Below are 25889 nucleotides of genomic sequence, written 5' to 3'. Positions count from 1 at the left end.
CCCCTTGGGATTAATCATGTTATAATTCTAGTACAATTTTACTAACATTCTAAACTTCCTTGTTTATTATAACCTAATAAACTTTATTTAAAACCTTTAAACCTTCAAATAGTCTAATATTAGATTTTTGGGGTGTTACAAAAACCCACAAAGGAGTTATCCCCAACATATGGGTTATTTAGCATTTTGCATCTGTCAGGTGTATGCCTACACGCCGTGCATAGGTCGTGGCCATTTTCAAATGAAATGAGCCGAGGATATCCAGGACACATTCGTATTAACCCCCAATGTTTATGTTATCAAACAAAACAGATTAAAACGGGTTATGCAATTTATTAATCACAATCCGATTAAAGGATTTCATACCCGACCAAGCGGTATTATTATAATACCATATCCCAAGCCCGTATAACGGAAAATAAGTTAAAAGTATTTACCTGAGCTAGATGTAAGGATGTAACTCAGCCGTATATTCCTAAAGCCTTATGAAAATACCTTCCACCAAAGCTACTCAATTTGTATAGAAGGTTTATTAACCTATTAGGATACTAACGGGTCTTTATTTGAGTCAAAGACTTAGACCGGTTAGCTTGAAAGATAGTTTTCGGTTCGAAACGCTAGATTAAGCGGAGACCGGAATAGAATCCGATTTAGACCCGACAAGTTTAAATACTTGTATAATATGGGTAAACTAAAGACATTCTGGAATTTGAGGATTTAATGATAAGGTTAAACCCGTTTCGGCTATTTTATGTAAACTAGTTACATAAACCGATCCGAATGCATAAATGCATAAGGGGTAACCAAATGAATTATATACAGGTCTCAAATGTTATTATGCTTAGAATATGTTAATACATCAGTAGGATGTTAACATATATGCCCAAAAAGTATTTAAAACCAATTTAAGTCCCGTAAGGTCATTTTGGTCATTTTAATGTTTATAAAAGAGATTTCATAATAAACCGAGGTTCTGGTCTAAAACATTCAGTAAAAATATTTAGTTTATCACATTACATCAGTAAGATATAATACATATGTGAGGTTTACCATTTATGGCCAAACTATGCCCCGAAAGGGTATTTTGGTCATTTCGCATATACTTTTAAGGACATTTTTGGAAGTCTGAGTTCATGACTTATACTTATTGTAGTAATATTAAAATTTATTTAGAAAAATTCAGTAGGTAACAAGTCTTAGGTGTTAAATATGGTTTTAAACCATACTATACACCTAATTAGCGTAAAAGTCGTTAATTGATGATAATTAAGATGTTTATGGAAATCTGAGATTTTGATCAGTTCTAAATGCTCAAAATAATTTATTTAATATATAAGATCAGTAGGAAAAAGTTTGGCATTTTGTTAATATCATTTTATGCATGAAAAGGGTATTATCGTCATTTACCGAATTATACAAGAACTCCATGATATGATCAGATTATAATCTGATCAAAAATTCCAAAAATCCTTAAAAATAATATCTTAACAGTAGGTAATGAGTTTTGGGTCAAAACCTATGTTTAAGCATGACTTATGCAAGATAACGCAATTTAATTAATAAAAAGCTTAGATTTACGATATCGAGCATAACTTCTGTTTGAGACCAGAAACTGATGTCAAATTTTCGGGACATACTTATATATCAATAATAAAGGTTTCTGTCCTCTCACATTTTCAAAAATCCCGTTTATATGTCAAAGGGGCAAAATGGGCATTTATAAGCATATCAACAGAGATTAGCATATAATTCAGAATACTAAGGACCAGGTAATATAACTCCAGGGGGTTATATTACAACATAAAGTGGTCCTAATGGAAGCTTAAAACATGGGAGAATTATGCTCAATCGGGTCAGAACTGAAAGTCAAAGCAAAAGTCAAGCTTTTGCGACTTTCGGTTGTGAACCGACCTTAAACTGATAATTGCCGGGTTGAACATGCTTAAACATGTTCTAATACTAATTGGTAATTACCAAGTTATTAGAGTGATAAAATATAATTTATAACCTCTGCATTGTTAGTTATAACTATTATTTCAAATTCTGGTCAGTTTGACTTTTTAACTTAATAGTTTGACCCGACAATTGACTAGGCAAACGAAATAATTAGGAGGTGCCCTTTTAAGGGTTAATCACCTACCTAATTATGGTCACATAACCATATTCAATTCGAATAGTGGCTGGACCATTTGAGTTTAAACCGAAAGTCAAAGTCAGATTACGATAACTTTGACTTTTCGGTTTTTAAACTAAATACTGAACTAAAGAAGGGGGCTAAGACACTTACAAAGGGTTCTAGCTATCTTTTCTACAAGAACAAATTTCCCTTTGATTCAGGAACCTCCAGAAAAGCTCAGAACACAAGCTAGAGAGTTGAGAGTGATTTTTGAGAGAAAGTGCAAGTGAGAATGCTAAACTTAAAGGCCTATTTATAGTGAATTCAGGTTGCCCCAGATGATTACAGGTGTTTAGCGATGTAATCTGGTGTCTACAGGTGTCCATGGTGGTTTTTAAAACCAGCAATAAGGCCATAGAATCAGTTGAAACTTGTTTGGAGCTCAAGGAAGGAAATAACCTGCACCTGGCAACTGAATTCTGTCGAAGTAGTGCTGTCGCGTCGCGCGACGGCATAATGGTCACATAGTCGCGCCACGCGACCTCCCTGGTTACCAGCAAAATAAGTTTCATTCTTGACAAGTTCAGTCCCTGCACTTTTATAAGCTCAATATCTTTCATTTTAAGCACTTCTAGCCCTTGTAGTTAGTTCGTAGATGATCTAGGGAGTATAACAAACATCGTTAGGCCTGGTTTCGTTGAACGATCACCGAAAACATAAGTTTCGCCTTGTTAACGCTTTAAACCCTAATTCTTGGAAATTCGTGTACACAACACATAACGATCTCGAAACCTCATGAAATTTATATCACTTATTCTTGAGAGTATATCTGAATATTACGAAGCCTCGGCTTCGTTAAAAGGTCACTCAGAGGTAAGAATTAACATGTTGACACGTTTAACCCCTGTAGTTTATAATCTTTCAATTATTTTTCATAAACGACTTCTTATATCCAATTAATCACTCGTTTAAGAATATATTCTTCATGTGTGGTCATTCAGAGGCACAAGTTTGGCATATTGACATTTTAGTCCCTTCACATACATACTTTCATCGTTTGGCAACTTTAGTCCTTCAAAACTAAATCCTTCACATATTTAGAGTTTAGGACACGTGTCTTTACATAATTGGACACGTTCTTACGTGGTGTTACAAGTCGTTAATTGGGCGGTAGGGTGGAGACTAGCAATTAATCAGAATTAATTTCCATTAATCGGTGATTAATTGGCGTATGGTCAGGATTTTACAACCATGATCTAGACCATCACCAATGCAAAAGGCTTAACGCACATCCGCTGGGCTATCACATCAGATTTCCACAAATACATCAAAAACAACAATTTTTTTCAACCCTTCAAACATTATTACAACATCACCACTACTATTTGTAATTTATTTTAGTATTCAGTTTTTTAGAACTAATGCATTTTCTATTGCGTATTATTAACAAATTAATTAAATTTAAATAAATTAATTAAAAATTTTTAGTACAAAAAATTAAACTTAAACTAACGGGGGCGAGGGTTTACGAATTCCATCCGATTCGCGCGCATCAGCGAGGTTACGGTCTCATAACGGTCGAGGAGTCAACCTTGAACATAGCCTCGAGCAGGGTGGGTTTACACGTGAATTTTTTTGCCATTAAAAAAAAGTTAAAATAGTTTGAAAATGGTGGGCTAGGTTGAAATGGGTTTGGGTTAGAGGCGTAAAAAAACGGTTTTAGAACCGAAACCGGTTTTTTAATAATTGGTTTCTAACTGAACCGAACCAACGATTTGTATATATGTTAGCATGTTTGATCTTTCTAACCGGTTTAAAAACCGAAACCGGATAAAAAATTGGTTTTTTATGGTCAAAACTGGTTTTTAACCGAACCGAATCGAGTAGACTAGTTTGGGTTTTCACCATGTAAAACCGGTTTTTTTAACCGAACCGGTTATTAAAAAAAAACGATTTGGACAACTCTAGTTTGGGTGTGGGGGTTTTCTTTTTAGTTATCATCATTTAACATTTGCGTAAACGATGATTAGTTTGGGTTTGGGTTCACCATTTAGAGGATGAATATGGTATAGAGTATTTTGATTTAAGTGGGATTCTAGGTGTCGTAAACTATGAAGTTCTATAGTTGTATTTTTAGTGTTTTGAAAAAAAAATTGTATTGATTTAAAAGAAAAGTTATCGTTGGACATTAGAAATTTACGTAACCTTTATTCATATTTTTTTTCTTAAACATCACCTTTGGGAGATAAATGTAAAAGGAGATTTTTTTTGTTTTGTTTAACGGTATTCTTTACGCTTTGTTCCCGAGTTAACTTAATGAGGGATAAGAAAAGAAAGCAAAAGTGAGAAAGGAAAGGATGAGAAAGGAAAAAAAAGATGTCTTTCCCACCGTTTCCTCCCAAATCGGAAGGAAAGAAAAATTAAAGAATTTAGCCTAGTTTTCTTGTCACTTCCTTTCTTTTCCTTCCTTAAATGAAACTCGGGAACACGACATGTTTTATTTTCCTTTCTTTTCCTTCCTTAAATGAAACTCTGGAACACAAAATATTTTTACTTTCTCTTTGTTTCCTTTCCTTTCCTTCTGTTAGTAAACTCTGGAACACAGTGAGGAGAGGGGTGATTACCTCTTGAGGAGAGGTAAACTCTCCACCCACTCAATCACATCTTATCATGTCAATTTCCCTCCCTTCTTAGGGGTAGGGTGGTTATCACTCACCACCTATTTATCACTCACAAAATCCAATCAATTTCCGTTGTGTTATCAACCATTATTCCATTACTCACAACATTTTTTAGTGGAAACTCACAACACCCAACAATAAACCCTCACATCCCCTCACAACCTTCCATTTATCACGCGTCAATAATATCACGTGAATTCCATTTCACGCATTAACTTTGAGGGGTGGCGGTGGTTTGTTTGTTTCCATCACGCGTCAAACTCAAATATCACGCGGAAAGATTCCCCCACCCCGGGTCCCATTAGACTAAAACATAAAAGGTGGTCACCTCTCTTGGGGAGAGGTAAACTCAGGGGCGGACCCACATAGAGTAGGTCGGGGTTCCCGGACCCCAGTCTTTTTTAAAAGTTATTAGACCCGATATATTAATTGTGTTAAGGACCCCATAAAAATAATTATTTGGTATTAAATATGAAGCTACTGAAGTGGTAAATCCCTTATTTATTTACTAGAGGTCTCAAGTTTTATCCTCATAGGATCCGATTTTGGTTTTGTTTTTTTTAACCCAAATGAAAACCAGGGTAAACAATTTTTTTTTTTAAATTGCCGACCTGTTGCTCCCCTTCAACAGCTATACACAATATTTTTAGTCTTTTAAGTTATAACATTAGTTTTGTTTCATATTTAACCCTTCAACAAGTAAGCACAATATTTTTTAGTCCTAGAACTTCAACTTTGTTTCTTGTTTAGTTGTTTGAGGATTTGTGACTATGAATAGAAATTAGAATAACATGTAAATCTTTGTATGCTAAGAACTTGAATTTATAAGTTATGATTAGTTTCTTAGAACATGAATTTTAGTGCTCATTATGCAAGGTTCATTGAAAAAAAGTATTTCTTTTAGAATTTGTGACTCTGTAATGTTTTAGGGCTAATTTAGAATTTATGACTTTGTATTTTTTTTCAACTCAAACGACATCGTACCTTAATTATATATTTTTGTTATAATATTGGATTTTATTGTGTTGCTCGCCACGGCTCGACCCGACCCGAACAACGACGACCCAAAAATTCCAACATTTGGTTGTGAAAGTGAAATATCTGAACTCCGAAAAAAGCGGACTCCATTGTAAAAAAATCATGGGTCCACCACTAGGTAAACTATTTTTTTAATATAACAAACAAAAAGGAAAATTGTGATTGGTTCCATGCTCAACAACCGTCAAAAATCAATTAGTGACAAGTCCCCGATTTCAAGCATGTCGCGCGGTGACGGAAGGGCAGGCGGTGTTGCTGCGCGGTGAAAGCCCACCCCGCACCCACCCCTTTCACCCCAAAGGGAAAAAAAAACTCATTAAGGGTGTGTGTGAGGAGGCGGGTTCCATCTCTTTAGGGCATATGTGATTGGTGAGTGAAGTAAAGGGTAGGGTCCATGGTTCTAGAGTACTTGTGAGTAGGTGCCACCTAGAATCGTCCCCGAAAACTCTTAAAAAATTAGTCCTCAGGCGACAAAAAGAATTGGACCCAAAATTATGGTTAAGGGGAAATGAATTAAAAAAGTTGCACCTTAGTGGTAGATCTAAGATTTGAACTTGAGACCTCTACATTAGGGATGAGCATTTGGTACCGGGTACCGGTACCGAACCGTACAGGGTATATTCGGTACCGGTACCGGTACCCACTTCCTCGTTTTTCGGTACCGGTACGATACCGGTATTTACGGGTAAAACACCGGTAAATACCAGTACCGTACCGGTACCGAACTGGTGTATTCGGTACCGGTATCCACTTTTTCCGTTTTTCGGTACCGAACGAGTACCGTGCTCATCTCCACTCTACACTATCTTGAGATGGTTTTTACCAAGCCACCACCAACAATTTTTGGAATAATAAATGAATGCATATACTAAACATATATATAAATCTTTCGCGCCTTTTGAAAACTTGGGCCTTGTGCGACGGCACGAGATGGCTAGCCCAAGAGTCGTCCTGACCCCACCAGTGTTTTGGTAGTTGTATAATACTTAGTGTAGAATTGACATATCAACACAAGATTAAACGGGGCTAAAGTAATGCCATTGGGTGCCCCTTCCACTCTAAGGCTAGAGGGTATGGAAGATGGTAGTATATGATCATACCCCACCACTTTTTTGTTTTTTTTATTTTTTTAATCTTCCACTTTTTTTTAACATTTAACAAAATAATTTCATTAATATTAAAAAACATTATATAAATTAAAAAAAATACATAAATTTAAATACTTTCATTAATTTCCAGTTGGATCCCAACTTTCTTTGCTGACCGTCTTATCCCCTTTCATTTATCTCATTATTATTTATTATTAATAATTAATAATATATAAACATACAAAGATCTTTACACAAACCATTTTTTTTGTCTGCAACACCTTTACACAAGAACACTCCTTACCTTTTCCGGCAATTCAAAACCCTCCACCGCCTCCCCCTTTCTCTCCACCGATATCCGCTTTCTCCGATCACTTTTCCGGCGGTGGCGGTTGTAGTTCCTGACAGTGGTGGGTTGTTGTTTATTATTATTTTTTTAAACGGCTACATTTGACTGGGGCCACCATAATTGGTTCGTCGCAAACGGCAAGATCTCGACGTTGAGGACGGGACGTGGGGGGGGGGGGCATGGTGTGACGGCCGTCGCCGTTCCTCGACGGGGTGGGGACAAACCCCATACCCCCTAGCCTAAGAGCGTCTCCCCTAAATGCAGCCCTCCACAATTCTAATCCTTCCAAATGCAAGCCACCTCAACCTAAATACACTCCAAATACTTTGCATTGAAGATGATCTTTTCATTTAGAAACCCGACTTTAGCTGTTTCTTATATATTTGTAAATTACTTGCACTCAATATATATAATTATAAATGGCCATGGGAAATAGAAGAAAGAGTTGCGTATAGTACTGTTGATGCAACAAACACGAGACCAAGGGTGGTAGCTGAGTTGGTTAGGCAAAAGGGCTGAAGGGTTCAGTTTTGCCTAACGCAGGTCGCGGGGTCCCTCCACGTTTGCAAAACGTGGAAGGAGGTTCACTAGTATGTAATTGTTATTTGCTTTGAAGTTCCTTCTCCGAGGCAAGCTCGAATCCAGAAAAGAAAGCAAAAAGAATGAGTGTGTGGTGAATGTGATGAAGAGTAACTTGGAAGTGATCAAGTACTCTTTGAATGACCAGAGATTAAGGAATCTCTGTGTTTCGGAATGTCCCAGGAGTGAAAATGAGTTGTCTTCTTATAGGGGAAGACATCTCCTGAAATGGCATATACAAGACTAGCGAAACCTGTTTGCAATGGAGGGTTTCCCTTTTTGGGGTTGAAGGCTTTGGACCCCTGGTTAATAGAGTGTACTTGTGCAGACCTGCTCTGAGTTTGTGGGCGTGAGTTGGTGAGGTGAGTCCTCAGATGTGACTGATTACTGTTCCTCGCTTTTCTCACTTTACAGCTTTTCATCCGATGAACCTTTCAACCTTTTAAGCTCTTGCATATTAGTCATTTTATTTGACCTTGAGCTACCCCCGTCGTCAGCCCCCCAAGTCAGAGGTTTTTGGGGTAGTATGCTCAAAGACTTCTGACTTTTATGCATATGTTTTAAAGGTTTCAAGGGTTCGTTGCTTGGAGGCTTGAAAGACTTGAGGCAGTTACTTTTTGAATTTTGAATTTTAAACGATTGACAGTTGATTTGATTGACGTGTGTCAGGCGGCGGTTTTGCAGGAGCCATTTATTTACCTTTATTACCCCTGCTTTAAAATCATATTTATTTTATACTTGTAGAACTTCTTCATTTTACTCATAATCATTCCAAGTTTCTTCCTTCAGGTTAGTTTTCTTCTCCATTTTCGTTTTTACTTTCTTCAAAAATGGGTGCTCTTAAAGATTTAGCAAAGTCATTCTCTCGAATGACACAAGAGGAAGTAGACTTGTTTTGTTTGGAGTATGGTATTGATAAAAATTTTAACCCAACTGCCCCTGCTTGCGATGTTCCTGTTGACAAACCAAACCCTGGTTCGATTGCCTTGTATTGTCGTCATTTTCAGTGGTCTAATCTTCGTTACCCTTTTTCGTTTTTCGTTTTGAACTTGCTTGAGTATTATCGCGTTTCTTTTGGGCAAGTTCATCCGAAGGGGATGGCTAGGGTTTTTGCACTTTGAAATGTTGTGTCGTGCTCTTGGGTATGATCCCTCTTTGTTGCTCTTTCGGAGGTTTTTTCGTTTAGCCAAAAATGGTGACTGGTTCACCTTTGAGACATCAAAGGTTGATACTTGTCTTATTTCATCCATGGTTACAACGCTTGGGTCCTGGAAGGATCGATTTTTCTGGGTTTCTGAATCTATCGTTCCTTTCAAAATGGTGTGGAGGCATCCGGATGCTGTTCTTAATGATCCGGAGCCTTCTGAATCAGAGTTGAACGATGCTTTTCTTTCAGCCATTCGGGGGTGCCCTTCGAGGGTTCGTCCTTTTCCCGAACATTTATTAGTGCTTTTAGGGGTTAGTAATATTTGGGGAAAAGCCGATCGGGATCCGGTGTTAATGAGAAATGGCATTGGTATGCATTTTCCCCCTTATGCCTTTTCTTATTTTACTTTGCTTATGACTTATTTTTTTGTTTGTTTTTACCAGTTATGTCTGCTTTGGACTTTATAAAGAGTGACGACACGTCCGATGTTGTGTTTGAGGATGCCCCGTCTGTTCCGAGTGAGAATGTTGTGGTTAGGACTTCCGAGCAAAGGTTTGAGGGCACGGGTTATGCTAGTGTTGCCAACGTTAAGGGTTTTACCAAGTCTAATGCTCCCAAGTCTTCAACTCGCCGATCTTCTCGTCGTTTGTTGAAAGCTGGTCCTCAATCCACTTCTACTGAGCCAGTGGATTTGACTGATGATATTGAAGTTTCGGAGGATCAAGTTGAAGCGGGTGTTGAGAAGGACAAGGAGTTGGTTGTTCATGGTAAGAAGGTTCGAGGCAAGAAGGTTGTCCATGTTCAGGAATCTTCAAGCAGGGACGTTGAAGGGTTGGACCCTGAAGGTACTTATGTGCCTGGTTGGCTAGTGAAGAATGATGACACCTTAAAGGATGCTGCTGTTTGTGAGGATGCTCTTAGTCATCTTGCTCCTCCTTCTGTGCACAAAACCATTGCTGAGATGGATGACGATTTCATGTTGTCTCGCATGGTTTTAACCACCTGTAACCTTGCTGCTATGCTTCCTCAAGGGATTACTCGCTTTCGCCAAAGGATGCAGGAATATGAGGACTTCTCCAAGAAGAAGGATAAGATGAAATCCTCCCTGGCATCAATGAAGAAGGAAATAGCTGGGTTTGCAGAGAAGGAAGCAGCGTGGCAGAAGGAGGTTAATGATTTGAAAAAGATGCATGATATTGAGATGGGTGATCTGAGGAAGAGCTTTGAGGCTAACTTGCTGAAGCTAAAGGCTGAACGAGAGGCCTTGGCTGTTCAGCAACAAGCTTTTCGTGAAGAAAAAGAAGGGTTGAAAGCTTCGGTTGGCCAAGTTACTGCGGACAATCAGTGGTTGATTGAGCATGGTTTCCAGCAGGTTGTCACTTACCTTTTATATTCCAAGGAGTTTAACTCTGCACTTGGTGATGTTTACACTAAGCTTTTGAACCTGGGGAAACATCAAGGCCTTACCGCTGGTTACAAGCTTCATGAGTCTGGACAACCCTTGGAGAAATCACCTATGTTTCGCCCCGAGGCTTCTGATATCTTCAAAGCTTCTGTTGAGCAGATGGAGAGGCTAACCTACCCTTACATTCATGAAGTATCTTCTTGCTTTGGTAAGCCTTTATCTGTTTTACAGGAATTGAAGCCTGAGGGGTTGAATGAGAAAGTGTGTGCTGAGGTTTTGGGTTCCCTGTCAAGGAAGAGGTCTTACTCTGGGGATAGCGATGATACCCTCTCAAGTTTGCCTGATGTTTCAAAAGATGCTGGTTTGGAGACCTCTGCGATTGGTGGTGATGAGGGTGCTAAGGCGAAGAAGACTAAGAAAGCCAAGAAGTCGAAGGTTGAAGGTTCCAAGCCTTCTACTACCTGATGTTTATTCGTAGCTTTCTTAGCAAACACTTAATGTCTGTAATGTTTTAAACAATATTAGGTTTTTAGGAACCCTTAAGGTTCCTGTGGTTGGTTAGGCCTGTATGGCCATTGAACACTAGTTTTATTTGCAAGTTACTAGGACTTGCTTTGACTTCCTTCTGAAGGTCTTTTATGGCCTTCCTAATTATGGTATGATGGTTGCTATGTTGTTTGTGTTATGTTTGTTTACTTATTTTGCTTGGTTTGTTTTGTGGGTTTTCAACCCTTCAAGCCTTTTTGTGTAGTTGTTAATGGGTTGAAGCCTTTAACCTTTCAAGCTTATTTTCTGTTGGCTTGAAACCTTGGTAGCTTCTGGTTTGGCTTGCATGTTTAATTGATAAGTTTGTTTATTTTTGTCAGTTATTTTTATTTTCTTGCCTTGTCTTTGTTTACTTTGTCTTTATGTTTTTTACACTTTAAAGGGTTCCGTGCTGCAGACACTTTACCTTAGTGTTTATTAACATCAAGACGTAGTATCTATCCTTTTCCTTATTTCTTTGTAGTTTTAGTTGATTTCGTAAGTCTATTTGTTGATTATGTTTCTAAGACTTAAGGAACGATTGGTGTAGGTTGTTCAAACCTGTCTATGAGACATTATTGTTTTTTCTTAATATGTCTCATGGAGTTGTATTGATCTAGGAACTCACCCCTTATATAGGTCCATTCAACCCTTGAACCTATTGAGCGATATGGCCTGGGAGCTCATCCCCTTACATGGCCCTTGCCATGGAGTTTTTTGCTAGGTTCTCAACCTGATATTAGGATAGAAAGACAAGTTTGATAAAATGACTTCATTCATTCAAGCAGTATCTGCTTTTACAAAAGGTTTTTGTTTTGATACAAACCAAACTTTCTAAACATAGAACTTTCTCAGGGTTTTTCCGTTCCAGTGCCTTGGAATCCTTTTGCCTTCTAGATCTCCCAGCTTGTAGGACCCGCCCTTGTGTGCTTCGAGGATGGTGTATGGACCTTCCCATTTTGGGCCTAGCTTCCCTTGATTTTCTTTTTTGCTAGCTTCGTTGTTTCTGAGGACTAGATCCCCTGGCCTGAATCGTTCGTTCTTGACCTTCTTGTTGTAGTAGGCTTCCATCTTTTGCTTGTATTTGGCTTCTTGTATTGCTGCTTGATCTCGGGCCTCCTCTAGGAGTTGTAAGTTCAACATGGTCTCTTGCTGGTTTACTTCGGGATCCATGTTGACAATTCGTTGGGTTACAACTCCTATTTCAGCGGGGATTACGGCCTCAGATCCAAATACCAAGCTGTAAGGTGTTTTCTTGTGACTTGCTTTTTCTGTTGTTCTAATTGCCTATAAAACGCTAGACAATTCTTCAAGCCAATTACTTTCATACCTCCCCAATCTTGTTTTGATGCCTTCCACTATGCTTCTGTTGGTCCTTTCAACCTGGCCGTTTGACTGCGGGTAAGCCACTGAGCTGAAGATTTGGTTGATCCTATATTCCTTGCACCAAAGGCTGAAGGGTTTCTCGGCAAATTGTTTCCCATTATCGGTGACAATTACCCCTGGCAGCCCATAGCGGCAGATGATATTTTCCCAAACAAAGTCTATGACTTGCTTTCCTGTGATCTTGGCAAGGGGTTTAACCTCTGGCCATTTGCTGAAGTAGTCAATTGCTACCAATAGGAATTTTACTCCCCCTTTGCTTGGAGGGAATGGCCCAACAATGTCCATTCCCCATTTATGGAATGGCCATGCCGAGGTTATGGGAACCAGGTCATGTTTGGGACTTTTTGGTATTGGGGAATGGATTTGACAAGCATCACATTTCTTCAATTGCTCAACGGTGTCACGATGCATTGATGGCCAGAAGTATCCAAGGTTCATGAGCTTTGCAACCACCGACCTAGCTCCAAAATGAGCTCCACATATTCCTTCATGCACTTCCTTAATCAAATACTTGCTTTGTTCAGGGCCCACACATCTTAGCAAGGGTGCAAGGTAACCTTTTTTATAGAGGGTTCCTCCTTGCAACACATATTGTCTTGCTTTGATCTTTACTCTTTCGGCTTCTGTTTGATCATTAGGTAGTTCATTATCTTGAAGGAATTTTTTGATAGGAGTCATCCAATTTGGATCTTCCTCGGTGACTACATCTTGTACTTCCAATTCATCAATCGACCGAGCCTTTAACACTTCAACCAACACCTTTTTCGTGAGGTGGGCGAACGTGAGGGATGCCAATTTGCTCAGGGCATCGGCCTTTTTGTTTTGGGATCTTGGAATCTGTTTGATGTTGCATGTCTGGAAGGTGTTCATTAACTCCTTGGATTTTTCTTTGTACCTTCTCATGTTGGTCTCCTTCGCGACGTAGCTGTCATTAACTTGGCTTGATACTAACAGTGAGTCTGTGAATACTTCAAGCTTTTTGACCTTCATTTCTTTGGCCAGTCGTAGGCCAGCGATCAATGCTTCATATTCAGCCTCGTCATTGGTGGTCTGAAAATTAAAACGGAGAGCATATGTGAATTCTAGCCCCTCAGGGTTGATTAGGACTAAACCAGCTCCTGACCCTTCAACGCTTGAAGCCCCATCAGTGAATAATTTCCAGGCTTCAGGGTTGGAGGGTTCAGCGGTTGTGGTGTTTACTTCTTCAATTGTTTGGCTTGGGACTTCAACTAGGAAGTCAGCCAGGACTTGAGCTTTAATGGCTTTTCGTGGGACGTAGGTGATGTTATGTTCACCTAGTTCCACTGCCCATTTTGCTAGCCTTCCTGAGTTCTCAGGTTTTTCAAGCACATTCTTGACAGGTTGGTCAGTGACCACTTGTTATTGGATGTGCTTGGAAGTATCTTCTAAGCCTTCTGGCTGTTTGAACCAGGGCTAGAGCGAGTTTTTCGAGGGGAGGGTATTTGGTTTCAGCTAGTTTTAGAGTTTTGCTGAAAAAATAAACGGGTACCTGAGCCTTGTCTCTTTCAATAGTGAGAACTGCACTGATGGCTTCGTCGGCAACTGAAAGGTACACCGATATGAGCTCCCCAGTTTCTGGTGCTGCGATATCAGGTAGGGAAGCTAAGTGCTGCTTCATTTGATTGAAAGCTTCTTCAGCTTCATCGGTCCATCTGAAATCTTTTTTATCTGAGCAGTTCTTGAGCGTTTTGTAGAATGGTAGAGACCTTTCGGCCAGTTTTGAGGTAAAACGCTTCAAGGCTGCGAGCTTCCCGTTTAAGCTTTCAACCTCCTTCTTGGTTCTCGGTGGTTTAGCTTCAAGGACAGCTTTTACCTTGTTAGGGTTGGCTTTGATACTTTGCTTTCCAACGATGTGCCCCAGGAATTTTCCTTCATCGAATCCAAACGAGCACTTTTCCGGGTTGAGCTTCATGTTGATCTTTCTAAGGTTTTTGAAAGTTTCTTGGATATCGTCAAGCATTTGGTACTCCGTTTTGCTCTTAATCACCAAGTCATCGACATATGCCTCCATGTTTCTACCGATTTGGTCTTCAAAGGCTTTATCAACGAGTCGCTGATAGGTGGCACCTGCATTTTTGAGGCCAAAAGGCATCTTTTGGTAGCAAAAAATGCCCTTGTCTGTGTGGAAAGCTGTCTTTTCTTCATCCTCCTTCTTCATGAGAATTTGGTGATAACCTTTGTATGCATCAAGAAAACATTTAAACGGATACCCCGTGAGGGAATCAACCTTGAGATCAATTTCCGGGAGCGGGTAGCAATCTTTGGGACAAGCCTTGTTAAGATCTTTAAAATCTATACACATTCTCCAAGAGTTGTCGGGTTTTCTGACCATAACAGGATTTGCAATCCATGATTGGTACTTGACCTCTCGGAGAATGCCAGCTGATACAAGCTTTTCAACCTCTTGGCAAGCTGCCAGGCTTCTCTCGGGTGCCAGGCTTCTTTTCTTTTGAACCACCGGCTTGACATTAGGTGGTATTCTTAACTCGTGTTCAGCAATGTTTCGAGGGATCCCAGTCACATCTTCAGGAGACCAGGCGAACACATCACTGTGATGCTTCAGCAGCTTTTCAAGGTATGAAAGAGTTTCTTGGGAAAGGTTGGGGTTGACCCTTATTCGTTGCTCAGGGTATTTAGGGTTGATGACTAACCCTTGCTTGTCTTTCTCACCGTTTGAACTTTCACCCTCGATCAGGTAAGCTTCCTGAGAGGGTTGAAGGGTTGCAATCCCTCTTTCAGTAGGAAATTTGACTGTGCCATGGCCGATAGACACTGCCATGTAGAATGCACATTGTCCAGGCCTCCCTATGATTACGTCATAGTTGGAAGGGATGTTGATAACCACAAAGGTCAGTGGTCGGGTTCTTTCTTTTGATCCCTCCTTGAAACAAACATCAAGGGTTATCTGCCCCAAAGGCTTCAAGGTTATATCGGCGATACCTTTTATGGAGGTTCCAGAGGGTTGAAGCCTTGAACGTTCCTCATCGCTTAATTGGTTGAAAAATTTCTCAAACATGATTTCAGTGGCTGCTCCCGTGTCTATGTATGCTTTACATGTTTGTAATGTGCCCACGGTGGCTTCAACCACAAGGGGACCAGGAAGTGGGTCCTTCCTTGTTGGGGGGAAGCAGACACACTGAAGCTCCCAATCTTCCAACCGCCGCTTCTTGTAAGGAACCTTTTCATCAGAATACACCATGTTTACTTCCTTCCCTTTGCCTTCAGCCATTTTGTCTCGAACCCCTTTTACCAAATGAGCGAGCACGGCCTCTTCAATTCTCTTTTTCAGTTGGAAGCAATCATTGGTGTGATGTCCCTTTTCTTCATGGAACTCACAGAACTGTGTGGAGTTCTCATTTTTTTGACTCTTGGGAAGAGGCCTGGGAGGTCTGAAGTTTTGCTTGACTTCTTCCGTTGCCAGGATTTTTTGAGGGGTTTTGGTGAGGGGAGTGAAACTCATGCCTTTATCTCTGCCTGAAGGGTTTCGTCCTTCAACCCTTCGAGGGTCTGAACCCTTTGGGCGTCTGTCGTAAGAGTTAAAGTTTCCTCTCTTTCTGGCTGGGCTACTGCTTCGCCAGCCAGACCCCCTTTTCCTTTGTTCTTTGATATCCACAGCTTCCTCTCCCCGAATGTGAGCTTCGGCCCTTTCAAGGGCTTCCTCCAAGGTTTTGGGTAGAGATTTGTTGAAATCTCGTGTGAGATATTTGGAGGTTATGGCGTTCATAAAACCGACCACTCTCATTTTCTCGTTAGCCCCTACATAGGTTAGCCCTTCTTTCTTGTACCGTTCAATGAATGCCCGAAGGCTTTCATCGTCGCGTTGTTTTATCTGGAAGATTACTGTTGCGTCCTTAACGTATCGCCTTTGTTGGGAGAAGTTTGCCAGAAAACCTCTGTTGAGATCGTCAAAGCTTCGAATGCTTTGAGCAGGTAGGTCGTTGAACCAGATTCTGGCGGATCCAACAAGAGTTTGCATGAACATTAGGCAACATTCAGCATTTGACCATTTTTCTATTCGAGCGGCACCAGTGAAGATCTGGAGATGATCTTCGGGATCTTCAGTCCCATCATACGTTCTGATGTGGGCTGGCATCTTGATCTTTGACTGAAAATCATAATCAGCTATCTGCCTTGAGAAGCAGGAAAGGTTATTTGGCTTGTAAGGTTTAGCCAAGTCTTCTTCAGGTCTTGTACCTACATTGTTGCTATTGCCATGGTTCCCCTGGGTGACTAGCACTTGATTGATGAAGTGTTGCCATGGGAAGTTGGCCATCATTTGTGACATTATGTTAGGTATGAGATTGAAACCCTGAAGGCTTTCTGGACCAACTGAGCAGTTTACCCCGAGAGGGGTGCTAGTAACAGCACTTCGTGCTAAAGGGAGCACGGACAGAGCTTGCTCCCACGTGGTAGTTAGAGAAGTGGGACAGCTGGTCACCGGGGACTGTAGGAGTTGATCAAGTGTTAACTCGTGTCCCAGAGGAGTGCCACTAGCAATTGGTTGGGAAGAGAGAATAGGATGAACAGTTGGATTTGTCATAGTGGATAGATAAGGATGAGGGTTTGAAGGGTTGCTGGGACCAGCCTCACCTCTTGTAACAAAGGGTGGTAGGGGTGGCCCAGGAGACAACGTTGGCTCAGGTTCGTCGTAATCTAGACGAATCCTTACCCCCTTTTCCCTTTCTCTATTCACATGCTGGTTAAGAAGTGACCTTAACTCGAGGAAGTTATTAGCGACCCCCTCGGGGGTAAGTTCAACACGTGCCGGGGTGTCCGACACACCAACGTTGGGAGACGGAGCCCCAGATCTGGATGGGGTTGGTGTGTTGAAGGTAAGGAACTCGGGTGTACTCCCCGGAGTTGAAAACGGTGTTGTTATAGTTGTGTGAGCTAGGCCACTACCCGGAGTGGAGGTGTTAGGGATCTGGTTCACCTCTCCCGGGGATCCACTTTCTGACATGGTGGTTTTGAGTGAAAGGAGCTACACTACTAGGTCTTTTTTGAGAAGAAACAGCGGCGTAGCCCCACGGTGGGCGCCAACTTGTTGATGCAACAAACACGAGACCAAGGGTGGTAGCTGAGTTGGTTAGGCAAAAGGGCTGAAGGGTTCAGTTTTGCCTAACGCAGGTCGCGGGGTCCCTCCACGTTTGCAAAACGTGAAAGGAGGTTCACTAGTATGTAATTGTTATTTGCTTTGAAGTTCCTTCTCCGAGGCAAGCTCGAATCCAGAAAAGAAAGCAAAAAGAATGAGTGTGTGGTGAATGTGATGAAGAGTAACTTGGAAGTGATCAAGTACTCTTTGAATGACCAGAGATTAAGGAATCTCTGTGTTTCGGAATGTCCCAGGAGTGAAAATGAGTTGTCTTCTTATAGGGGAAGACATCTCCTGAAATGACATATACAAGACTAGCGAAACCTGTTTGCAATGGAGGGTTTCCCCTTTTGGGGTTGAAGGCTTTGGACCCCTGGTTAATAGAGTGTACTTGTGCAGACCTGCTCTGAGTTTGTGGGCGTGAGTTGGTGAGGTGAGTCCTCAGATGTGACTGATTACTGTTCCTCGCTTTTCTCACTTTACAGCTTTTCATCCGATGAACCTTTCAACCTTTTAAGCTCTTGCATATTAGTCATTTTATTTGACCTTGAGCTACCTCCGTCTTCAAGTACAAAACCGGTTTTAAGTAGAGAGCCGCATAAGCACGATGCACGTGTATGCATTAAATAGAAGATAATCATATGTAATAAGAGATAAGAGATATATAGACAGTTGAAAATTTTCTTATTCATCACACTTAAAGAAATATATATAGAACTGTCTATGAGATTATTACGAGTCTCTACTCAAAAATTAATTTTGTATCGAATATTCCTAAAATAATTAAAAGTGATAAAAGTGATATAATCTTTCAACACACAATCTTAGTTATATTATAAATTAGAGTAAACTGCTATTTTGGTCCCTGTGGTTTGGTCACTTTTGCCACATTAGTCCAAAACTCAAACTTTTTGCATCTGGGTCCCTGTGGTTTCAGTTTTATTGCCATTTTGGTCCAAAAATGAAACCAGGTCATATTTGTCTTATAAAATCCTGCAATTTTGTCATTTTCCTCAGGGGCAAATCAGGTCATATTTGTCTTATAAAATATGGTATTTATTTATAAAAAAGAAATGATCATTTTGCACCTGCGGAAAATGATAAAATAGCAGGATTTTATAAGAAAAATATGACCTGATTTCATTTTTGGACCAAAATGGCAATAAAACTGAAACCACAGGGACCCAGATGCAAAAAGTTTGAGTTTTGGACTAATGTGGCAAAAGTGACCAAACCACAGGGACCAAAATGGCAGTTTACTCTATAAATTAAGATAAGCATGCTTATTAAACTATTTATTATTATATATAAAATTTAAGGAGAAAAGTAAACCAAAAAGTGGTGGCAAGTTAACCAAATACCAATAGCCAATTAGCCACACACACTTTAGGTTATACTTGCAGTTTGAAAAAGCGAAAGGGTTATAACTGTAGATAAACATAAACCTAAAGGAGTTTAGTGAAATAATGCTTGATACTCCCTCCACAAAGGTAGCTATCCAAATTCCAATAAACATGATATGACATAGGGACCCATGAACACATGACCTTGATAAATAGATATACGTTGATTATACGTATATATCGTCCACACACACACCCACCGTCTCTTGATCAACACAAAGGGTGGCCTTGATATGCACACAACCTGTTTGTATAAATGCCCAAGTGACTTGAAATAGTTTCCTTAAGTTATACATCAAGTGGAAGTTACCTGAAGTGAAGCTTCAGACTCCGTGTATCCTCATTTTTTCTTGCTGGGATTGAAAAGATCATTCATTGAATCAAATCTGGCTAAAAAACAAGGTTCTTTTAGCTTCTTCTGAATTTAGTTATTATTAGTTTGTTTATGAAGGTTAACTTGTGGCATGAGTTTTGCATGATTGTTTGTTATGTAATTTTGCAAGTTTTTTTTTTTTTTTTTTTTTTTTTTTTTTTTTTTTTGATTTATTCAAACTAGAGGTTTTTTCAGCTTTTATTTTTTATGATTCTGGAATCAAAAGAACAAGAATTTGGTGGGTTAGCAGGTTTGTGTTGATCTGTCAAAGAGAGTTGAATAATTGACAGATTTGAACCAAATTATTGAGATTTACCACTGTATAAAAACAATATTTCTTTATGGAATCAAATCATTAAAAACCACAGGATCTCTGGGAATCTTCATTGAGAATTGAAATATATGAAGCCTTTTAAATGTATGATTATGTTTCAATTTACATAGCTACAACATTGTCTCACTAGTGTGTACACCATTCCATGTAAAGATTTACTTTTTCTTCTACTTTAAATATTTGATGGTGAACAGTAGGGGTGTAAACAAGCCCAGAGGCTCGAGAGCTACTCGTGATCGGATCGGTTAAAAGCTCGAACGGGCCGAGCCTTAACGAGCCCGAGCCCGAGCCCGAGCTCGAGCCTAAAATAGAGCTCGTTTTGTTATCGAGCCCGAGCTCGAGCCTGAAATACAAAGCTTGTTTAGGCTCGCAAGCCTAAACGAGCCCATACAAAATTTTAGTTTTTTAATATATAATTAATATATTAATAATGATGATAACATTGATGAGCCGAGCTTTGGCTCGTTTAAGCGATGTTGAAGTAAGCTCGAGCCAAGCTTTTAGCTCGTTTAAGGTTGTTCTCAAAATAATTTGAGCCGAGCCGAGTCGAGGCGAGCTCGAGCTTTGGGTTTTACTCGCGAGCCGAGCTCGAGCTCGAGCTTCATAAAAACCTAACGAGCCGAGCTCGAGCCTGGTCGAGCTCGGGCTCGGCCCGGCTCGTTTACACCCCTAGTGAACAGTGCCGGAAGTCAAATTAGTTATGTTTGTGTTAACTTAAGTGTAGATTTAGTTGGGTGCTTGATGTTGACTAGTTGTAAAAAGTTGACTTATTACATGAATTGGTGGATCTTTAGTATTATGCATACATTGTTTTGAACTTTCTTACTTGAATTATAGAAAAGATGGTGCAGTTTTCTGCTTTTTTGAGCGGATTGACGAAAAATATTTCATCAAAAAAGGGGAAGAAACGAAGGATTAACCTTGGAAGAGAAGCTACCGAGACTTTGGCAAAGGAATCGCGGAAAAATGGTTTATTATTAACTTCTTCGGGTAACGTTTGTGCCGAATGGTCTAGTAATTACATATCGGCTTATTCCAAGGGTGGAAATAAGGGAACTAATCAAGATTCCTTCATCGTATGGGAGGTATTCTTTCTTGTTCATAATTCAAACTACATATATAAAGATCAAGAGTTAACTGTCATTTACGTCCCTATGGTTTTACCTGGGGTTACCCTCCATTTATTTCATTCCAATCATCAGGGCAAATTAACAATTTTATTTAGTACATAAAAGAAAATGGAAAATGACAATTTTACCCTCCATTAAACACAAGGTTTTAACAGGGGTTAGTTTTTTGGACTGAAATACATGTGTCGAGGATGGAAATGGTACAAATTTGATATTTGGCCTGAAATAGCATAATTGGACAAACCACAAGGACGTTAACTCTAAAGATAATAAAGTTATAAAGATTATGAGTTCAAATGTATTAATTTAGATGTTGATCTATTTGTAGGGATTTGGAGGGAAGGAAGATGTGATGTTATGTGGAGTTTTCGACGGGCACGGGCCATGGGGGCATCTTGTCGGAAAACGAGTGAAGAAAGTAATGCCGGCTTATTTGCTACACTATTGGCAAGAAGCTATGGCTCAATGTTCAATCTTGATGGATGGGGAATTGTGTAAAAATGCAAACTTTGATCAATTTGGTGTGTGGAAGAACTCCTTCACCAAGGCTTGTTCTATGGTTGATTATGATCTTGAGCTTCATCCTGTAATCGATTCCTTTTACAGTGGTACAGCGGCTGTGACTATAATCCGCGAGGTAATTCATAATTAAATGTAGATCTGTACTTGAAAGTTGAAATCTGTATCGTTCGAAATGAATAGGTTGACCTTTAAAGTCAAACTTAGACATCGTTTCGGTATGAATTATGTTTTTTCCTCTAACAGGTCAAATGGGGTTGAAGTCGTTGAAAGTTGTCCGAAGTCTAATCTTCATTCAAAGAACCTCTTAAATTATTTTATTTAATAATCAAATTATTAGTTTAAAAATTAATCATACTTCACAAAATAAATTATTTGCAAACATGTTCAAGAGAATAGAACAAAGTCTATATGGGTCAACCCGGCCCAACACAATTTGGCTAGTTTCAACCCAACCCATTTCACCTTGTTACCCAACCCACCTGACCCACATATTGCCTCCAAGTAAAACTACTATTATTTATACCTAAATGACTAAATGAAGATATATAATAATATTTTTCCTAAACATAATTCATTCTCAGGGAGATCTTATTGTGTTGGCAAATGTTGGTGATTCTAGAGCTGTTCTTGGGACCACTTCAGACGATGGGGAGGTGATAGCCGTTCAACTAACTGTAGACTGTAAACCGAGTTTATCTAGTAAGCACTGTCATGCATTAAATTAACTATATGAAATCTGATTGTTTTGTGTGTGTGTGTGTGTGTGTGTTTACTGCTTATATTTTCTAATGCTTGATTTAGAGGAAAGAGAGAGGATATACACATCAGGAGGGTGTGTGTGCGAATCAGATGATGAGCCAGGAGTGTCTAGGATTCGAGTTTCAATCAACGAGATACCAGAAGGTCCAGGACTTGCGCTTTCAAGAGCTTTCGGTGACTTTTTTGTTAAAGATTCCGGTCTTATTTCCGAGCCTGACGTGATACAAAGAACCTTGACCACACGCGATCGTTTTGTTATTTTGGCAACTGATGGGGTATGATACTCCTACATCATACATTTATATATATACATGGTTGCATTATTAAAGTGACTATTAGTTGATTTTAGATTTATATGAATAACAATCTGCAGGTATGGGATGTTGTCTCAAATGAAAAGGCGGTGGAGATTGTTTCATCGTCAGCAGACGAAAGAGACGAATCAGCAAAACGCCTGGTTGAGTATGCAGCCGCTCAGTGGAAATGTAAACGACCGGGATTCGCAAAAGATGATATCTCAGTTGTCTGCATATTTTTCAACAATCCATCGTCTTCTCAAGATTAAGGAAGGATCTATATATGCATGGGTGTTGTATATGGTGACCGGTGAGCAATGTCTTATTGCTAGCTTATTAGTCTCCACATGCGTATTATTGTAAACTATTCCTTTCTTATAGAAGTTGTAACTACCAGTGTTTTATAACACCGGTAATTAAATTGGTTGCCTTGCCGATCCACTGGTCGAACTATCAACCTTCTCTGTTCGGCTTCCTCAATACGGTCGACCAAACAGTCTACCGGTCAATGATTTTGTCAATTCCCATCATAGTTTGTAACATTTGAGATTTTAATCCTTCAAATCCATCTATCTACTTGTGTTAAAATCAATAATTAAGCCTACATTCACGGAAAGTATAGTTTATGTTGGTTAATAAAATAAAAAATTTACTGAAAAGCTTGAATACAGGTTTGTAAAGATCAACCGATTTTAAATACATTATATATATTATGGTTTTATCGTTAATGTCAACTGGATATAATTATGCACTTCAACTACTTGAAGATGATGAATAGTATAAATTGGCTTTCTTTTATTTTTTTTGGAACGGCAATATTTCATAAAACTAGCAAGCAGCTAGACACCGCAAAAGCCAACTTACAACATGAAAATATACCAATTGTGCTAGTTTGCATTATTAAACGACGATATGTTCTTGATCCATAGATAGCTCAAAGACTTGATCTCTGCCACTGTATTAGGGATAGACGATGTTTTAGCGTAGAAGATTGCCTCGTTTCTTGCTTTTCAAATACACTATGATACCTTGAATGACTTTCTTGATCCTCTTATCTTCATCAATATCCTTGTGAACCATAAGCAAATCACGGACTGAATTCGAGATTGCTTGCCAGACAATAGTGGCAAAGTAGCATGATGTCATGATGTGGTCGCTCGTTTCTTCATATTCTTCACACAATTTGCACCTGACCGAACGACATTAATGTTCCTAGATCGCAAGGCAGTTAAAGTAGGCAATATGTTTAGCTCAACTTTCCAAACCAGAATGTTCGACTTCACCGGAACCCAACTATTCCATTCCATCACGAAAGGGGCAGCTGGATTTGACGTTTCGGACAACAATCTTTTCATAGGCGCCTCTAAAGTTAATAATGTGTTTTAGTTTATTAATGGTTTTGCAAAGTTCATTAATATGATTTACTTTTAGTTTACTAAAGTACTTGTTTTGGTCGATTGAATTTAAAGATCCATTACAGTTTATACAGTTTATAATGCCATCGTAATCCAACTTATTAATAACTTTATTGGGTCCTTGAATTAAAAACGATGTCCATCATAAGGAAAAAGGTAGTCACATGACTTGGGGCACTTTTCTCTCGATCAATACAGAAAAAACGCACAAAAAGAAATAAAAGGGAGACGATGGTTTTCATGGGTTACCGAGTGCGATCTCAAAAACATCACATAAACATCAAAATCCAATTCCAATAAGAAGAGTGATCTCTGTCTAATCCGATAAATCATTGCGTGTAACCCGCAAATAGGTTTATCTGATACTTCTCATATGATTCAGAGATTAATCCAGGTTTTTTCACGAACTTTGCAATTTCAATTCGGCTTCCAGGTTTATTATTTCTTTGAATTACTTGTTCTAGACCAACTATAGAACAATATCAAGAGGGCCATGTTACTCACTTTTTGAGTTGGGTCACGTGGCTTTTGAATTGGCCGCTGGGAAGTTGTTGTGGTGAATTCGGGGCCTACATGTGCAATTTCACTAATTGAGTGATTGGATTTGGACCATGGAGCTTTCTAGGTTGTTTGCATAAAGTTAAATAAATTCCTCAAATTTTGATTTAGTTACTTCTTTAATAAAGTTTTAATAAATATGGTTTCGTGTTATGTAGTTAATATCCCGATATATCAACCGATATATCAGTGATATATCGGTTATCGGTCCCCTGCCGAGATAGCAGTACAGAATATTGGTCAGAATATCGGTACCGATAATATCAGCAATATTGTCCGATATTTGACCGATATAGGACCAGTATTTGATTGGTAAATCACCGATTTTCTTGATATCAGTACCATTCTTCTTATTTCTACCGTTCATTTTTCTTCTTATTGCTGCTATTAGCGTTTTAAGTCTTAATTGTTAGTTGTTACTGTTAACTGTTAGTATTTTAAGTCTTAGTCAGTTCTTACTTGTTACAATTGTTAGTGTTAAAGTGCTATATATATAAATTTAGCATGATATTAAAATTACCGATATCCCACCGATATCCCACCGCGATAACCGATATCTCAAATATCAGTCCTTGACCGATATCCGATATTTTACCGCATTAACTACTTAGGTTTCGTGTAACATGCCTCCTTTTTGTCTAATCCATAACACTATTTAGAAGTAGGCTACTTTGTCGATAAAAAATGTTACTACATGTAATATATGATTGTTTGTTGGTTTATTGATGTAGAATTTGTAATCACTTGTAAGAGTTTGTGCATCTATATATAAAAGGTTTACCTCGTGTCCTCTTTTTTATAACCTTCATCTTAATGCTCATGGATGTTTTTGAAAAACTACTTGCATAGCTAGATATCTTTTTTGTAAAACAAGGTTTCTGTCTCAGTAGACAAGTGAATTCGGAGCAACGATATCACCAACCCAACAGAGAATTCATGGGCTCGTTCTTGAAATTGAAACCAATGATGTCAAAAGCGTAAAAAAAGGCAGAGAATCTATGTGTCTTTCTCTTGTACAAGAAGCATATATAAAGAAGACAAAAGAATTTCAAGCTCACTTGTAGGGGCAGCGAATTCAATAGTTCAAGCGTTCTTTGTGAAATTCGTTTGTCGTACGAACTAGTTCATTAATGCGAATCCATAATATTCATGTTTTTGAAGCAATGAATTTTCAAGTTCAAGCATCATGTGTTTAACAAGCTCCAACATTTCTACTGACTTCATATTTTAATTTACTATCATATTTGTTATTTTTTTCATATGATCAAAATTTCCAAAATGAGCTTGAGAGTAAATCCTGGTCCAATTGCTCAATATTTACTTCTTAAAAAAAAGAAAAGATGGTGTTCTATATGTTTAATAATTATTATGTGGAATTGTGATGATAACCTGCTATATGTTAGTCGAGGTGATCGGAATTTTTGAGAGTTTATCATGTCCCATTCTATTCTTGAAATGTAAAGAACTAAATATGTGTGACTAGTTTTTTTGCGGATGTAAACGCTTGCGACTATAAAACGGTGGAGAGATGTCATCCTGGAAACACACATGTTTCATGTGATATAAAACCTAAAACCTAAACATTTATACAAAAATGAAAAAGCATACACTACTATATAAATGTATTCACATAGAGGCGTTGTGTAAATAATAAATGTTTTGATGTAATTAG

The 25889-nt window shown here is 39.0% G+C and overlaps 1 protein-coding gene across 2 annotated transcripts; it reads left to right on the top strand.

Moving 5' to 3' along the window:
- Positions 1–18967: 18967 nt before the first annotated feature.
- Positions 18968–22816, top strand: LOC110930269 (probable protein phosphatase 2C 34). 2 transcript variants are annotated; one of them, XM_022173553.2, is made up of 6 exons: positions 18968–19232; positions 20375–20622; positions 20996–21304; positions 21771–21888; positions 21991–22223; positions 22322–22816. In XM_022173553.2, the coding sequence occupies exons 2-6, from the start codon at positions 20380–20382 to the stop codon at positions 22511–22513; spliced, it is 1095 nt and encodes a 364-aa protein (XP_022029245.1). In that variant the 5' UTR covers positions 18968–19232; positions 20375–20379; the 3' UTR covers positions 22514–22816. The 2 variants fall into 2 exon arrangements, with proteins under 2 accessions (XP_022029245.1, XP_022029246.1); XM_022173554.2 differs by having other exon boundaries at positions 18969–19232; positions 20380–20622.
- Positions 22817–25889: the final 3073 nt, after the last annotated feature.

This window comes from Helianthus annuus, chromosome 3 (genome assembly GCF_002127325.2).
Source record: "Helianthus annuus cultivar XRQ/B chromosome 3, HanXRQr2.0-SUNRISE, whole genome shotgun sequence".
NCBI lineage: Eukaryota > Viridiplantae > Streptophyta > Magnoliopsida > Asterales > Asteraceae > Helianthus > Helianthus annuus.
The sequence above is the reverse complement of the archived record's forward strand: the minus strand, read 5'-3'. Positions and strand labels throughout refer to the sequence as shown.

Bases quoted from the DNA above. Each gene is read 5' to 3' on its own strand.
- LOC110930269 (XM_022173553.2), top strand. From the start codon at position 20,380: ATGGTGCAGTTTTCTGCTTTTTTGAGCGGATTGACGAAAAATATTTCA. The intron at 20,623-20,995 runs GTATTCTTTCTT...ATCTATTTGTAG, and splicing joins ATTCCTTCATCGTATGGGAG to GGATTTGGAGGGAAGGAAGA. The intron at 21,305-21,770 runs GTAATTCATAAT...ATTCATTCTCAG, and splicing joins CTGTGACTATAATCCGCGAG to GGAGATCTTATTGTGTTGGC.